The sequence below is a fragment of the Mycteria americana genome, chromosome 6, assembly GCF_035582795.1.
Source record: "Mycteria americana isolate JAX WOST 10 ecotype Jacksonville Zoo and Gardens chromosome 6, USCA_MyAme_1.0, whole genome shotgun sequence".
Lineage (NCBI taxonomy): Eukaryota > Metazoa > Chordata > Aves > Ciconiiformes > Ciconiidae > Mycteria > Mycteria americana.
The window spans coordinates 57,594,340-57,612,011 of NC_134370.1; the positions used below are offsets into that span (position 1 = coordinate 57,594,340).

Genomic DNA, 17,672 nt, shown 5'->3' on the forward strand with positions numbered 1-17,672 from the left:
AAGTAAGCGTAATCATAACAAAAAGTTCACTTATGATAAATTCAATAACTGTGCATTTATACATTGGATATATCATGATAAATAAATTTTATTATCTGGATTAAGTTCTGAGGAGATGTAACTTTTAAGTAAAAAGCTTTTAGCTGAAAAATTTCTCAAGAAAGAAATTAAGAAATTTTGTTGAGGAATAAAAGGGATATATAAAATTTCACTAAACTGTAAACTGCACAAGTAGCAGTAGTTATTCAAAATATAAACCAAGGATCTCTTAAGATAGTGAAGAAAATTTGAATAGAGAGATAGGCTTTTTGACAACTGAAGTCTATTTTAAAGTGTTATGATTTAAAATGTCTTAATAGTTATCAAAATATTAATGTGGAATTTATTTTCAAAGCGTTATTGGCCAGGCAACATTGAAGATCACACTTACTTTATTACAAAGGAGCTAGATATGGAAAAACTTTCTTTTTTTTTAAAGCGCCACTACTAACATTCATCTACACTGCAAGTTTTTACAAACCTTCATTACCATCCTCTGAAACATCAGAAGCTGTAGCAGCTTGTAGGTTAAAGGAAAACAGAATACATCTCAAATGAAGACATGACTTTATGTAAGTTATTCATATTAGCATCTTGTGAAAACAACTGCCCTAATGAATTTAATTTATTCCATGAATGACAAATATCTGTTGTGCATATTTATAATGGTGCATTGCCTTACTACCGTTTTGTTTTATATTTCAGATATGGAACATCTAATTTTTGCATAAGTTTCAAGCCTATCGTTGTTTTGAAAGTCTGTGTGACACGATTTTCAGTATTGTTGCAGTGTGAAGTCTATGACAAATGGTTGTATTTGCCTTTGTCTCCAGAGCCTGAATTCAATCTCCACTTTTGCTTTTCCTCATGCAGTGTATTAAGACATGCTCATCTGTCTGCAAAATTCCTGGTTTTAGTTGGAGCTTACATATGCATGAACTATTATTCTGACAGATGAAGTTGATATTTCTTCTTTGTGGTCTTGTGCAAGGTGAAATAATATCTTGCAATAGAAATTGGTTTCAGAAATACTGTTTCGAAGTTACTGGAGTCATTAAACGATAACACTCATCTCTCACATACAGAAAACCATAGCTATTAACACTGATCTATACCATCTGGTTTTTTCACTAAAAAATAATGACAAAGTCCTGAAAAGTGTTATAAGTAAGCGTCTAACAGTAATATTTAGCAATATAATAACTGTACAGTTTTTATGGCAAATTCAAAGTGTGCTGGGTGCCATTACAAAGGACAACTGCAAGACTAATTTTTTTCTGCTTTTTAATTAATGTAACAGTTTTCTTGCTAGTAGATACTTAAATTCTGCTTGCTTGGTTTTTGTCTTTAAAAGGAAGGAAATCTCTCCAACTAGGTTACTAACAGGTATAAAATGCAAATCATTAGTATGACCTTTAGAGAATAAAGTACCTGGAATATTTTCTGACTGCCTTCGAGGTTTTACAAGAAGTTTCACTCCTCCGCCAAAAACAGCAGCCCACATTCGACTGTTCAAAGGGTGGGCTGCTAGTCGAAATAATTCATTACATGAATTGGTTGCAAGGGCGTGTATAAGGAGACTCAGGTAGACAGCTACAACAGCTTCACAAAGTAGGATGTTTAACTTTGGTTGATCTTCATCCTGAGCTGAACTTAAGAGATTTATAAGTGAGCTCACACCTGCAAAGAGAAAAGAGGAAAAGTTATATGTTAAATGAATAGGAGTTATATGTTAAATGAATGTAAAAAGTTATATGTTAAATTAATAGGAGCACCTCTACATTTTATGTTAAACATACACTAATAGCCACATGATACTTTTATTCAGATGAAACATACTATTAATATATTTTTTAAAATCATAAAGGTCAACATTTTAAAAAGCCTTCTTTGGTCTGGGACTTCTGCATTGTACCTCTCTGCAAATACTACGGGCAGTTCAGCTTGCCTATGAAATTCCTGCACTGTTTCCACAGTTGACCTCAAAAACCTAAATTTATGCTTGTACATTGGGATTAGTTGCTTTGATAGCTATACCAAGTAAAGCATAGATGTAAGACAGCACTTTAGCAACAGCTAATGGAAATGGCTTTGCTACGGGGTGAGGCAGACTGGAGGAAAACATTTTAGGATGACAAATTATCAGCTTATTGAGTTTATCCTAAAGATTGTGGTCTCTTCAAGCAAGATGTTTGCCATATAGAAAGTTCGTTCTTATTCGTTTTGATATGTGAAAAAGTTAAAGGCTGTTATTAATTTGAGAACTAAATCAGAAATGCTTATCCATCATTGATCATCCATCATTTCATCCATCATATTACAGGACAGCGAGATAATTTTGAAATGTGGAGCTGGTCCAGTAGTGCTAAAAGTAACCTTATTTTTGTCTCACCAGGCCACTGAGCAGGAGAAGAGTTTGGAGTTGCGTGCTCTTCAATACTTTCTGTCCTCAGTCTGCGTCGATCACTCAAAAGCAGTCCTTGATAAACCATCCCTGTAAACTGATTTGCTTCTGTTTGACTGCTAAATACAAATTAATTTTTTTCTGATGAGAAAGGATTTTAGAATATTTTTGTGATAAAATATAGTATATATACATGCTTCTCATTTTAATCAGAAAATGCAACATTAAAATTCTATAGGACTAAGTAAATAATTTTATTGTTTCACAGTATACAAAATACATTTTTTATTAAAACTTGAGAAGTTTCCATGTGGCATTATCAATTTTAATGTTATGTGCATAGCTCCAGATATGAAAAAGGCTTTTTCAAAAGTTTTAATAATATATTTGTTCTGAAGAATATTTAAAAATATTTTTTACAGCATTCTCTTCCAGTTCCAGTTTGGAATATAAACTGCCTGAAACCTGAAAACTTAGGCTCAAATGTTTCCCCTGCACTGCTATTCAGCAATGAATGTGCTGTGGAAAACAGCATTCAAATATTTTTCAGAAGCATCCCAAGTGAGAGTGACATCAGATATTCCTATTGTTTATTGGAAAAAATCTGAATGATTGGTGTTGTTTTATCTGTGTAAAACTGATCTGGCATATCAAAGATAACAATGTGTAAACTGTATAAGTATCTATATCCATATACAGATATTTAATCCCTTTTTTACATGCATGAACACATGCATGAAGAATTTCCATTCTGGATACACAAAGTATACTCCAAATGTAGGACTGTAAGAAAACTTCTATTTTTACCTGTAGCTGTGGCTGTCACATAGTGCTTGATAAATGGATGCAGAAAGTGAAGCTGCTAAAGAATGAAGTGTGTACACCTAGAATAAAAAGAGCCAATAAGCTATACTAAGTTTTATATAAAAGGTGAGTAAAATACAATTCTCTCTAAACAGCATTGGAAATGTGTTATACAGGAATGTCCTAGTTTTAAATCAAGTGCAGGAACTAGTATCTGAATGTTACTTTAAGTTTACAATACAGTACTTTGAAAATCACAACTGCTTGTTCAAGATCATTTGATTGCAGTCAAAACCTTCTAATATTATGTCAAGATAATTAACTTTATTCTAATATAGAACTGCCACAATGAATGAGTATGCTGAAGGAGTGATTAAGTATGTCCTGTTATGATAATGAATTTGATAGAATGATTCCTGGAAGCCTTATTATATAACATTGCCGTTCAATGTAGTAGTAGTAGTTGCTCAATATGCATAAAATACAAAAGTTTGTGTAATCATTGTATGATTGTTTTATCTATAATCTCTTTTTTACCTCAGTTATGTGCTTATAAATTTCCAGAAGTCTCCAGGAGTAACAAGAGTAATACTCCATTATTGCCTCACAATGCAACAGAAACACTCCAGTTCTTAAACAGAAGAAATGCAAGGATTTCTTGGAAATCTGATGAAATCCACAGTGTGAAGAAAATGGTACTGTCAAACTGCTAAAAATGTAAACTTTTTTAAACACACCCTGTGTTCGTTTCCATCTTTTCCTACCATCTTTCCATTTAATCAAATGCTAGACCTTAGATTAAAGCTATGAATTATCTACATAGTTTTTTTGCAGTTAGGAAGTGTCAGCTCTTCTTTCTGAATTCTCTTTTGAAAGAAAATGCATGTGAAGTATGAGTTTTTAGAGTAAGAAAGATGCTTGCTGTAGCATAATGCAAGATCGAATACGAGTCAACTGAGAGAAAATGAGATGTAAATGAGCTTGGGTTACAGTTTTAGAAACTTAACTGCCTTGCAGTGGGACAACCCATTTAGTTTCCTAATTTTTCCCCTACTTTCATTTAGTCAATAGAAATTCAAATTAGTTTAATGAATATGAATACTGATCTAAACCTACAAAATAATGATTTAGCTTCTTACTAATTAACTGTGTCAGTCTCAGGCTCTTTGGCTTTTTTCCCCTCTATTTACTGAATCTGAACAGAATTTATTCACCCCAGAGTATGGAGTTAGGTAAAAGTAATTCACCACAATTCCTTAAAAATCAGTAGACTTAAGGAAATCCGTGCTAGAGTGAGGTTTATAATATCTATATTAATAGAAGGTTATAATGTAACTTACAGTCTCCCATCTCTACATTCATTAATCTCCCTACAGGATTTGACCAGAATGATGATAATTAGTTAACTTACATGATCATATTGTTTTAAGAGCCAAGAATTCAGTGTTTTAGTGAACATTCACATTTGGAATAGTTTCCTGAGAATGACCAGAATTTGGATGAAAGGGAACTAATCGGATTCAAAAAGATGTGGGAAAGCAAGTGGTTAACTAGTGTTTTCAGTTTGCCAGACTTAAGGGAGAAGGCCAGTGTTGTGAAAGGGTAAGTGTTGAAAAGTTAACTCCAACACCACATTTTATTTTCGCATGCTCACTCCCCATTTTATAAAAAATCATTTAGCATTTCCTGAAAGCTTTTCATTACCTTGACATCTTCAATATTAGGATGTGGTGGTGATTTCATCTGCACAATAGTGTAAAGAATATCATGGATGTGGTTGTTTAAATACAGCACAGGATTAGCTATCACGGTTTTTGTGGACGCTATGCTTGCAGAAAGCAACGGTAGTGTTGTGGGTAATGGAAGTGGAGACTGAAGTTGTTTTACAGTAGTTTCCTGTTTAAAAGAAAAGATTGTATTTAAAATTATTGCTTTGAGAAAAAAAGTTAAAAAAAAAAAGATAATTTTACATCTTAAATGTTTTACCAGTGTTATCTATCCTCTTCCACTCCTGTCTACTCAGTACAGACAAGATTTCACTGTGACTGATGTCAAAAGTAAGTTCTTATTTACTATAATAACATGGATCAGAGCTGATAGCCAAGTTTGCTGGAACACTTTTTGATTTAGTGCAGGAAGAACATTTTTATGTAGCTCATTAGGAAGTGTTGGGATTGTCTATTACGAAACACTAACCAAGAATGCACTTGCAGTAGCATGAGTTGACATAATACTCACTGGTCTGAGTTTAATAACAAAAGTTAAGCTTGCACTAATCTGAGTTTCTCAAGTGGAAATGAACAAAATTTTTTTTTATTCTTAAAAGTATGTGCTAAGGCTAGTATCGCCAAAACAGTTGTCTAGTGCTCCTATTTGAAATGTGAGCAATCTAGGACTAGAGCAAGTTAAATGACTTGCCCAGTATCAGATTATCCTCTGTAGCTCAGGTTAGTCATTAACATTTGCTGGAAAATATCTCTTTTTGTATGAAATAAATGTAGAAAGTGCCATAATATAGTAAAAGGGAGCACTACTACCCTGTCTGACTTGGTATTATTTGTTGAGCCTTGCAGCTAAGATCCCATTCCTTGTAGGTCCTTTGCATGATTTGCAGAGGTGTAGGGAATGAGATTTTGTCATATTTCAGCAACTGTGAATTTATTATATAGGTATCCAGAACATTGTGATGAAAATTAAAGTTTCATTGGAACACACATATAATGCTGCAGCTATAATATAAACAGCAACATTTATATTCCATAATTATAGGTAGCCTAATTCTCCATGTCATATAACAGATTCTTAAGAACCAAATAATCAGGATGTGGTAAAGCAACACACTTAAATTCTAAGTTCTTTCTCCAAGAACATTAAAATGATCTTGACCATTAGACTTGCAGAACATAAGAAGCATCTAGGCACAAACTTAAACATTTGACAAAACCAACAGTCCAGAACTGTTCACACTTGGTGAATAGAAATTAGTTGAATTTGTTTTACCTGCTGTGACTCTTGCAGCAAGAACTTCAGCTCCATTCTTACAGATGCTAAACCACCACCTTGTGCCCCATGAAGACTACAATAACTTAGAAAAACTCTTAGAAGAGCTTGGTTCTTCTGCAGCCACCACTTTCGTCTTTCAGCATGTTCTCGTTTTGCTTGTAACCTACGTCTTTCTATCTGGTGCCGTTCATAAGAACCAATGTCTGGCTTATCCATAATATCGTCGTGATCAAGTAGATCCCCATTTACTTTGGTATATGTTTTACAATAGTCTTTGCCCCCTGCGTCATGGTTGCATATTTCATGCATAGCAGCAATCTCTTTTTCAAGCCAGTTGTACAGCTGAAACCTGAGCTTTCCTCCATCTACTTCATAACCTGTAGCCAAAGTCCTCAATTCAGTCATAAGGATCTTCAAACAGGCTCTGAACTTCAGTTGTTCAGCAATAACATCAACCTCAGTGGCTCCTGCATCAGAAATCTCCCCATGTGGTGTTTGTGGGATGTTGGTGTCTGAGGTTCTCTCATCATCTTCTCCATTCTTAGAACCAGATTTTGAGTTTTTCATAATTATACCAACATCCTTGTCCTCTTCGTCTGACTCATTTTTGTCTTCACCCCAATCAAGAGTGAGGGGCTCATCATCAAATTTTACTGCTGGTTGACTCCAGTCAAATTGTGCTGAAGATTCAACAGTATTATCCAAAGCAAAGGAAGTTGAAATTGGCTTTGACCAGTCTATATCACCACTTCCAGCACCATCCATTAGGGCTTTAGAATCTGAAACACCAGCCTGTATTGGAGGACTAGATGAATTTTTCTCTGCAGCTATGGTAGACTTTTTTCTTACTTTTGGAATTTTGGAAAGGACTTCAAGAGCTAGTACAGGGCATCCCACTTTAAAGTGAGCATTTGCAGTAGTGAAGAATAATTTTCTTTCTATAAGATTAATTTTATCAACAAAGCTTTTCTCAGTTTTTAGGCCTAAGGTGGCCAAAGTCCCTTCTGGTGAGCTGAAGTATCTTCGGATGAGCAAAGGGTGGGTCCGAAGATAATTGTAAAAACTGAATACCACAGGATTGCACGACTTGACAATAACTAAGGAATTAAACAGATATGACATCTATTGAAAATGGCTTTAAAATGGTATTATTCTGTTTTACAATATTTCCTGAATTACAGAGATTAGTCAAAAGACAAAAACAAAGACAGTTTTGGGTCTAGTTGCCAAAACAAAATGAAATAATTACCTATTCCCCACAAAAAGATTAAAGGTATGAGCTGGATGAGTAGAAAGATACTAAATTATCTCATTTGCCTCACTTCTATATTCCACTCAGCTAAGCCTAAAAAAAGCTGACATGATCAGCCAGGTAGAGATTTCCCCAAAGAAGGGAATATGCCACAGAAACAGGTGTAGCCACTTGTCACTTAACATTAATCTCAGAAGAGACAGAATAGGAAATCCTGCTAGAACACTGCTAGTTCCTAGAAGCAAGAATGAGAATTTAAGTCCATTCGAATAAAGACTAGCCAGCATTCAGTAGTAGAGGGGTATTGTAGGGAAGTACCAAAGAAGGCCCTCCTGAGCTTATCTGACAGCAGAACTAAGTTTGATATTGGGGGGTTGGAGACAAGTCCTTGGAAGAAATTGGAAAAAGATTTTTTTTTTTTTTTAAAGACGACAACGAAATTGAGCGAGCCAGTACATAAGCCAATTGTATGATTTCAGCATAATGGCATCTCAGGAGAAGGGACTGCATACATACAGAGAAAGTTTATTCTTCTCTACTTTGTCTGAATAAGTTTGTCCCATCAGACTGATGTTTTTCCCTTACCTGGGTTTTCATCATCATCTTTAGGTGTTTGTTCCAATAACGTGTCCAGTGCTCTAGTGTAATCTTTCATTATCCAGTATGCAATGCTTCTCAGAAATGGATCAGAATGCAATTTAGTACAGCTGAACCCAGCTCCATCCTTATGGCAACCCAAAATCTTTTCATAAAGAATGGAGGTGTATGTGACAGAGGTTTCAAACTCTGATTCATATAAACGAGCAATAACCATAGCCAACTGGATGTCTTCCATTTTCTCAAGGCACACCTACGATAAGAAGTGGAGAAAAGGTTGCTTTATGAGGGAAAGGTAGTTCTTCAATATAACAATGAAGTGAATAGCAATATATGTTTACAGAAGAGATAATTTTTTTCTCATGATATCTGTTCTTTAAAGTATATATTCATCTTTGGGTCAAAAATGTGGTGATATATATCTAAGTAACATTTTCTTCTGTGTTTGGAAAGAGGTGTACTTTCTTCTATTTCAGGAATTATGATATGCACAGCAGTACATCAGCATGTCAAAGATTAATATGGCAGAAGTAAAGATAAAGGTGTTTATTCTACCTAGTAGAATAAACATAACTTCCAACTTTAATGTTAATACATCACTGGTAAGACATTCTTCACACAGTCTCATCTGCAGAATTACATCTCTAAGGGAAAATCTTTGTTTTCAGGTAAAGACAAACATACTGCATATAAATAGGCAGGATAACTAAAGGTTCTCTAATTCCCATTCTCTCCTGAGAGGTACTGCTTAGGTTATGATCCCACTTACAGCTCCCCACCTCCCTTGTGGCAGGCAACATCACAGCTCCACTAAAAAGGGATCTTAGGGCTGCTTCAGAAGAGAACTCTGACTTCTCTTTTTACTTAATGTTGTAACGATAGGTCATGCAGAATAGCTGGAGGCTGAACAGAATGCTACAACTTAACTATGCTCATCAAACAGGAAGTTTTGCCAGAAGGGTCATGACTGGTATTCCCGAGATTGCTTCCACTGAGGACTCATGTATCTGAACAATTATTCTGGCCTTCAGATCAGCTTCCAAGCTGCTTTTCACAGTAGTGTGGAGGTAAATGGTATGTCTGCAGGGCACAAGGGAGTTGTGTAGACATACCATATCATTTGTGCTGCCACAATTTGTGAAAAGACCAGCAGAGAACAGCTTGTAAGGATACAGTTACATAGTTCAAATTAGAAATTGAAACTTAATTTCTCAAAAGTAGATACCTCTATAGCATCTTTCAGTGAACCTGCTAGCAAGAAAAACGCAGCTGATTGTTCAAAGCGTTGTTTTCCCAACAAAGCAAAAGCGTTTTTTAAAGCAGCTTTGCGCCATCTATCTTCACTGAAGTTGTGGCTGAAAAAGGCAGTCATCTTTTCATCATGCTGGGACCTGCATAAAGAAATGCAATGTATACAACTAATTATATAACCTTAGCATACAATCACTTGAACATCACCACTTTAAATTAAACTCTAATCTTGAATGAGTTCTGCTTTGCATTCCTGGTTCAATTCAGATTTAATCAAACTTACGAGTTAGCAGAACTCACCTAAACAGACCCCACACCACTGCCTTTTTCTTCATAGCAAGGTAAAAAAGTGCAGCATCTAAGGCATCATTGTTCCTCTGGAATGAAGCTTTTGCAACCTGTAATAAACAAAACCTACTATTATTACTGAAAATATAAAGGCTGCTTTTAGCTAAATAACATATGTTCTCTGTCAGGGAGGATGGTCTAGGTGACTGTATTATTTCTACAAAGCAACAGTAATTTCTGTCAGAATGTTTTATTCATATATGACAGCTCTCATTACACTGTAAATGTTCTTAAGAGTCAGAAAAACAGCACTACTGCAGATATTAACCCCTCTCAACCACGATGGGACGTTACAGATGTGCAAATAAAAAAAAAATCTTTTCTTTAAAAGTTTTACAGTAACTCATACTATTAGGTGAAATTCCTCTTGCAATCCACTATTTACATATACTTAAGCTAATACAAGTATTTCTTTAATGAACACTGTTTTTTGTATAGGACTCAAATGTAATTGCATTTGATTTGGAGTACTAGGATAATTAAGTTTTACTCCTGGATTCTCTGAGTATCCTGTAACTTTTTAAAATGTATTTTTACAACAGATGACTTGGAAATTTAGTAAATTAATAAATACTTCTGTTCCACAGACATTTCAGAGATTGCATTATTTGTAATTCAAAGCAAAAGCTAGTAATTGTTCAAATCCATCAAACTTCAAGTTACAAGAAAGCTGAAATTCTTACTAAAGTAAGGATTTAAATCTCATTGGTACCTATGGAAAACAGTTTTAAATATTATCTCAAAAATATCTTGCATTTTATCCATTACTAGACCTCCCACAAGAAAACCCTGCGTGCAAATGAGATTTGGTGTTATTTTGGTTTTACATTATATAGGTGCATATTTCTGTAAAACAGTAATTTTGCAACTCTTCAGAAGAGTAAAACCTGCATTTATTTGCAGTTCAGATCTTTTATGTTCTGTAGTACTCCATTATAAAAAATAGAAAATTTGCAAAAAGACCTTTTATATAGTTTTTATTGACTAATATTTTAAGATATATTTATTTCTTAAATAAAACCCAGTAATGAACTCAAAGCATAATTCCCTGTTTAATCTATAGATATATACTGTCTCATATATCTGAAAACAAGATTATTCTTAAAATAGAGTATTTAATATGATCTTTAACATACCGTAAAACATGGGGAGAGAAATTACGTGCTTCAGAAATGGCTTTTCCCTAGATCAGTTGTATTATATCTTACTATTGAATAATGAAATTTGTAAGCCAGGACTGCCAACATCAGTTGGCATAGAAAAAACTAGTTATGCAGCCTCCTGGCTGGGCTGGAGTACAAAGGAATCTGCTATATACAAGTCACTGTGCGTATCTGTTAAGGCATACCTAACAGCATGTAACTATAATTTGTAAGCAATAAAAAGTACCTTCTCAATGCATCTTCGGAGTGTGTTGATATTCCTGACCCACCAACCAATACCCATAGCTCTTAATTCAGACCACTGTGGGTCTCCCTTCTGGATAGCAGGAATCATATTGATCAACTCTTCCTCAGCCTCAGAATGAAAAGCCCATGCAAAATGGCAAGTAGATAGGCCTAAACAATAACGCAAGATAATAAAATTCAGAAGATTAAGACTTGTTAATAAGGAAATAGAATATGTCAGAGATGCGAAGTGGAATCTCCAACCCAAGAGTTAGGTAGATCTAAGAAGGGACTGTTTCCCTCACAACAGGAAGTAGAGCTGCTAAAGGAACAGCTGAAATATCCTTTTGCTCACTAGGGATGTCCTCTCCTCAGTGCATCATTTTCCAGTACCCCATTCATATATGTACTAGAGTTATATGGTGAAAGACTGAAGAAAAAATGTTCTATTATCGCAGAGGCAGACCCATTCTGGGCCAGAAACCTTTCTGTCTGCTGTTCAGGTGGTAACTTCTTTTCTTTCCTGTATTTCACAACAGCATTTACTCAGATCGAGCAAAGGAAAAAACCTGCTGTGATGAAAATAATAAAATAACCTTTAAAGTAAGATAAAGACATGCTCATGTAAAGCAGTATCTTCATTATTCCAGCAGAAACAATGAAATACATATACAATCTGTATGTTATCTGCTTAGGGAACCTATTCATGCTGCAAACTGAATCTTCCTTCTGTTTTAGAGCTATACTTTTTTCTATTCACAGTGCATGTAGGGAAGCATATACTAAGCCTTTGTATGATAAGGGCCTTAATGGAATAGACACAATCTAAAATGAATATGCAGATAATAGAAATATCATAATATTATAAATCAAACATAACCAGATCCTGTCAGCTCAAGTGGATCAAATGAAAGCAATACTTTGCTCTAATAATTACCTTGGTGAAGCAGCTGAACTCGATACAGAGGTGGGAGTGATGTCAGAAGGCAGGTGTGCAAGCGCATAGCCAACAAATACCGTAAGCCACATTCATCTAAGGTATCTCTTCCTGTCAAATACAAAATACTGACTTTTGAACATGCAGGTAACTACAAGAGGCATATATACTTATATGCAGTGTGTGAGGAATGTATGTTTCTAAACTTGCTGAGAACCTCAACTACAAGTTATTTGTTATGTATGAAACATAAGCAGAGATTTATATTTAAGTGTTTTTCTCTCTTACTGTATCTAATCTGAATAACTGATGCTAGCTTTTAGCTTTGTTATCCCCAAATACCCAAGCACTAAGTTTACCTTTGCTGAGAAGAACAAGAATGTTAATTCAATAATATGTCAGTTACTAACCTGAGTAATTCTTATCTCTGTTCTCATCTAGTTCAGTGCTTGTCGTGGCCACAGTGTCTGCCAAAGCTACAAGGAACATCTGCTCCAGTCGAGTGAGGCCTGGCAGACTTGAGTGCATCAGGTGGCTTGAAAGGACACTAGCATGTTCTCGGCCAAAGTAAGTTGGACCGTACTGTGACAGATTAATAACTTTGGATTTACCCTCCCTCTTTTCAGGCTCGAAATCAATAAAGTCATCAGTTGTAACAGGCTGAATCTGGAATAGATCCGAGTACTGATCCTCTGTTTTTCTCTTAGCATGATCTTCAGAGCCCTGAGGTATTTTAGAAGTTTCTTCAGAAACATAAGTGGCATCTTGATCTGCAGCAAGCAGCGCATACAGTGGCAGTGGGGGAATTGAGTCTATCTCTGTGTAGTCTCGAGTACCATCTTTTCCAGCTGTGATGGTATCCTTTGCAGTACTACCACTTACACTAATGGTGCGAGAAAGATGGCGTTTAGGACCAGTTCCTTCTCCAGCTTCTGTGTCTTTAACTATTGCAACTTCTCCTGCAATACATTTAACTAAATGCGATAGAATGGCTTTAGCTCGGCGAACTTTACCTAAATCCATAAGTTCTAATAACTGGGTTGGATGATACTGGGGTAGAGTAGGTGAAAGAACATGAGCAGCTTCAAAAAGGCCACCATCTTGAATTACAGTTGGAGTGCCAAAAACATCATCCACAATACCTGCCCCATCAATTACACTGGTCTTCTTCGCTATCAAGCTTGTTTTGAGCGGATCTTGTGTTGCTGAGTCTTCAGTAGTAAAAACATCACTTTCTCCATCACCAAACTTGACAGCGTGTTTCCACTGGGCATAAACATGCATTTCACAGTCCATTCCCACTACCAGTATACCATCTCGCACCCAGGACAAGGAAACAGGCAGTGAAGGAGTGCCATCTACAGACGATACCAAATCAATCGATCTAAGCAACACCCACTTTGACTTTATACCTTGTTTTATGCTACCACCTAGTGGTAAAGTAATGACAGCTACTCCTTCTTTGCTGCTGGTTTGATCTGTTACAATTCCCGAGAGTCTTCCGTACATGAAGATGTTGGCACCAACTCCAACTGTCAATATATGTGAACCATCTTCTTTTGATACCCAGTCCAAATGCACCAAATGCTTGATACTGGGCACCAGGTATTTGTCTTTATTCAAAAAAGCATCTGATTTACTGTAAACAAATAAATTACTATCTACACTGACCCTTGAATCCAGTACACTTCCAACCTTAACTAAATCATCCAGATGAATTGTCTGTTCCAAAACCCATTCTGATCCTCCTGTAGACTCACATTCAAGTATACAAACATGCATGGAAAATTCTTTGGAAACAAAACCATTATGCTGTATGGGTTGTTTGTATGCTACTGCAAGACGTCCTGTGTAAGAACAGCTAACAGCAACTGGCCTTCCTACTATGCTCACTGTACTGCTGTTGTCTTCTCCTTCATCATTCATTAAAGGCCATTTTCTCCAATGATATGTTTCCCTTTCTTCATTTTTGCTGTTTAGGTCTGTCTCTACAGTACATCTCCAGAACCGCACTCTGTTGTCTGAACATGATGTTACTATCAAATAAGGTGCAAGGCAGACTGGGTATATTGATGAAGAACTCAGGTGACCTGAAGTTAAAACAAACATACTTACTTTTAGTAATATAAAGTAGAATGCTGATATGAATAAGGCAGACACAACACTGTCTAACTACTGATAGGGAACTTTACAACCTGGTATTATTTTTCTGATTTGGAGTTGGGTAAGGGCAAATGTATTAAGACTGGTAAGTCTTACAGCTTGAACATTACACATCATCTGCGGTTCTGGTCACTATTCAAAGATGATAAGCTGGAACTGAACTAACTCAGAGAATGATTGTTAGAATAATGAGAGGAATACAAAGCCTTAATCAGATGAGATTAAGGAAGTTAAGATTAGGTTCATGTAGCCTACCAAAATGAACCGGGGGCGGGGAAGAGAGAGGAGAGACACAGAAAGACAGACAAACAGAAGAAAGGGGTAAGTGCATCAGATTAAAAAAACACTATATACCCAATGCATTAATGCTGGCAGATGAACAAGCAGGTATAAATTGTTCATTAATAAATTAAGACTAGAAGTTAACTTTCCAACTATAAGAGCAGGAATTTTCAGGAACAGCTTTCCTGTGGGGACTTCATACATTTATGAAAGGGTAACATGACAAGGACATGATTTGAGAGCGCCTTTTTAGTCCCATGTTCCCTTTATCAGTAAATCAGAATGTGATAGGCTGAGGAGATCTATATATCTATCTGAGGATATCTATCTACAATCCTATAAACTAGGAGGTAAATTAGTGGACCAACTAGATAGAAAAAAAACGTTAAATCTACCTGCTGAAGGAGTTGCTCTTATTACTTCTACACCAACAGGAAGATCCAGAGGTTGGCTATACACAAGTCTGGAGCTCAGAATGAGTTTACTAGCAGTCTGAAGATTAGCAATTGATGAAGATCGTGGAATGGGACTTATGCCAGGTGATATATCTGGAGAAGAATCGACAGTCTTTTGCTCAGGTACACTAAGCTTATTCTCTGATGAAGTACCTTCAGTTGGTTTTGCTATATAAGAAAAAAAAATTGCCAATAGCGTTAAAAAAATTGTTTAAGTAAGGACAAGGCATGAATATCCTATAATCAGGTTTATTTTTCTTAGCAGTAGTTAAGTTACACAGAAAATAATTATATGATGTGTGCAGGCTACGTAGGTTTTATTGCATGCTATGACTGACTGTTTTAAGATACCCATAACATTCTGAAATACTGATAATTTAAAATAAAGAATCCAGTGCTCAAGTACATTACTCACCCTATCAACAAATGTTTATATTGCGATTGGTATAGAATGCAACCAATGTTTGTAAGGAATCTTACTGCTTCTATTGCATTGAGAAATTATTCCAAATACTCTTGACTTTGAGGCTTCTGCTTGACAAAGGTGACACAATTTGTTTTAAAATAAACCACGAAGCTTTAAGTTTTCTTTCATATTATTTAAAATAAATGTCTGTCTGTAAGAAAATTACAGTCACTCACCTAAACAGGCTTGCACAGATTTGAGATGAAGATGCCACATCTGAAGAACAGAGCAGCCATTACTATCTTTTTCAATTACTACTAGGTAGAACTTCTCTGAGAAAGGTGGTGGACGATACCCTGTAATTTAAACATATTATCACTATCATGAAGTTTACATTCAACATAAGTAATTTTCAGTAACAGAAGACTCTCAAAAAATTATTGATACTAAAAAATGGTTTTCCTCTTTGAAAGAAGTTGCTTGATTATAAAATAAAATATTCAAAGAGTACCATTCAAAGAGTACATAGAATCATAGAATATCTCAAGTTGGAAGGGATGCATAAGGATCATCAAGTCCAACTCCCTGCTCCTTGCAGGATCAGCTAAAACTAAACCATATGACTAAGAGCATTGTCCAGATGCTCCTCGAAGTCTGACAGGCTTGGTGCTGTGACCACTTCCCTGGGGAGCATGTTCCAGTGACTGACCACGTGCCCAGCGAAGAACCTTTTCCTAATGTCCAGTCTGAACTTCCCCTGTCGCAGCTTCATTCCATTCCCTCGTGTCCTATCACTGGTCACCAGAGAGAAGAGATCAGCACCTTCCCCTCAGCTGCCCCCCTTGAGGAAGTTTAGACTGTGATGAGGTCACCCCTCAGCCTTCTCTTCTCCAAACTGAACAAACCAAGTGACCTCAGCTGCTCCTTGTAAGTCTTGCCCTCGAGGCCCTTCACCATCTTGGTCGCCCTCCTCTGGACACACTCTAATAGTCTGATGTCCTTCTTATACTGAGGTGCCCAAAACGGCACACAGTACTCGAGGTGGGGCCAACACAAGTGCAGTGTAGAGTGGGACTGTCACTTCCCTTGACCGGCTAGCTATGCTGTGCTTGATGACCCCAGGCCATGGTTAGCCCTTTTGGCTGCCAGGGCACACTGTTGACTCATATTCAACTTGCCGTCAACCCAAACCCCCAGATCTCTTTCTGCTGGGCTGCTCTCCAGCCTTTCATCCCCCAATTTGTAAGTATGACCAGGATTACCCCATCCCAGGGGGAAAATCTGGCACTTGACTTGTTAAATTTCATTTTTTAATTTACATTTTGTTTGCTCATGGCTACAGAAGAATTATGAGAATAAAGAGACAGACTGACTTACAGACAACCTGAATATTAGTGGCAAATCTAATTTATTAGATATATTTGCCTTCCCATTAAGTTTGAACTGTTTTGCTAGATTGTAAAGACTCTTTTCCACCTCCCTGCTTTCTTCCTTTTTCTTTTAAAGTTTTAAGTCTACTACCAAATTCCCCAGTTATTTTCTATTGTATTAACTTGGAAGTCACATATATTCACCTTATCACCTGGAACTACATATTGATGCAGAAAATACACTTCTGTTCTATTTTGTACACATTTTTATATATAACATATAGCATTTTGAAAAACGGACTTTGTCATATAAGTTGAAATGTTTCACTCTAAGCAAGTTAGAATGCCTTTGTTTAATACCATTACCATGTAAACAACAATTCATACGAGCAACATGAAACAGCCATTTTACTGAATTCTACAGATTCTCATTAAAAAGGAAGCTAGCATATGCCGGCTAGATTTCAGTATTCTTTAAGAACATTTTTGGTACCTACTTCATTCATATTAGTTATTTTTATGCTATACCTTGTGATGGCTGGAAAAATATCTCTGTTTCCTTCCCTTCCACATCTTCCTTATGTGGTTTGTATCCCAAAATGAAGTCTTCTTGAAAGACATGAAGCAATTGTGTGTTTGAGCCACACTGAAATATTAAGCAATAGTTACGCTTCCAGAACAGTACAGCAACATTTTGTACTAATGCAATTATTTCTTTTGTGCAATCTAGCTACCCATGAGGATCGTTTTCTTTTATAATGTTGAAAATTATTTTAATGCATCAGAAAAACTAAACGTTTTCCTCTTATATTGAGAACAGCATATTCTAGAATCTATTGTTTGTACAATTCAAATAATTTCACTAATATCTACCATGCCAGACAAATTCTGTAATAACATTTTTGCCACAGTTATTGACAGATGAATTAGTATCTGATTGGTTTTTATTTCTTTAGGTGTTGAATAAATGACA

The 17,672-nt window shown here is 36.0% G+C and overlaps 1 protein-coding gene and 1 long non-coding RNA gene across 9 annotated transcripts in view; one reads left to right on the forward strand and one right to left on the reverse strand.

The window, feature by feature from the left end:
• Window positions 1-17,672, reverse strand: part of DMXL2 (Dmx like 2) — a 65,762-nt gene that overhangs the window by 22,865 nt on the left and 25,225 nt on the right. For 7 of the 8 annotated variants that reach the window (XR_012776241.1, XM_075506055.1, XM_075506054.1 and 4 more), the window contains 14 exons: window positions 17,228-17,345; window positions 15,566-15,685; window positions 14,864-15,091; window positions 12,434-14,113; window positions 12,024-12,134; window positions 11,088-11,257; window positions 9,651-9,748; window positions 9,325-9,490; window positions 8,088-8,352; window positions 6,248-7,347; window positions 4,952-5,143; window positions 3,251-3,327; window positions 2,432-2,562; window positions 1,471-1,719 (listed from right to left, as the gene is read on the reverse strand). Coding sequence is in view for 7 of the 8 variants with exons in the window: in XM_075506055.1 (XP_075362170.1) it covers window positions 1,471-1,719; window positions 2,432-2,562; window positions 3,251-3,327; window positions 4,952-5,143; window positions 6,248-7,347; window positions 8,088-8,352; window positions 9,325-9,490; window positions 9,651-9,748; window positions 11,088-11,257; window positions 12,024-12,134; window positions 12,434-14,113; window positions 14,864-15,091; window positions 15,566-15,685; window positions 17,228-17,345 (4,705 nt within the window). In the remaining variant the exon portion in view is untranslated. The remainder of the gene's footprint in view (window positions 1-1,470; window positions 1,720-2,431; window positions 2,563-3,250; window positions 3,328-4,951; window positions 5,144-6,247; window positions 7,348-8,087; window positions 8,353-9,324; window positions 9,491-9,650; window positions 9,749-11,087; window positions 11,258-12,023; window positions 12,135-12,433; window positions 14,114-14,863; window positions 15,092-15,565; window positions 15,686-17,227; window positions 17,346-17,672) is intronic. The other variant, XM_075506053.1, reaches the window with a different exon arrangement.
• On the forward strand, window positions 3,853-8,614 carry LOC142411704 (uncharacterized). The gene is made up of 3 exons (XR_012776242.1): window positions 3,853-3,942; window positions 5,237-5,304; window positions 8,576-8,614. It is a non-coding gene; the product is annotated as an uncharacterized LOC142411704 (long non-coding RNA).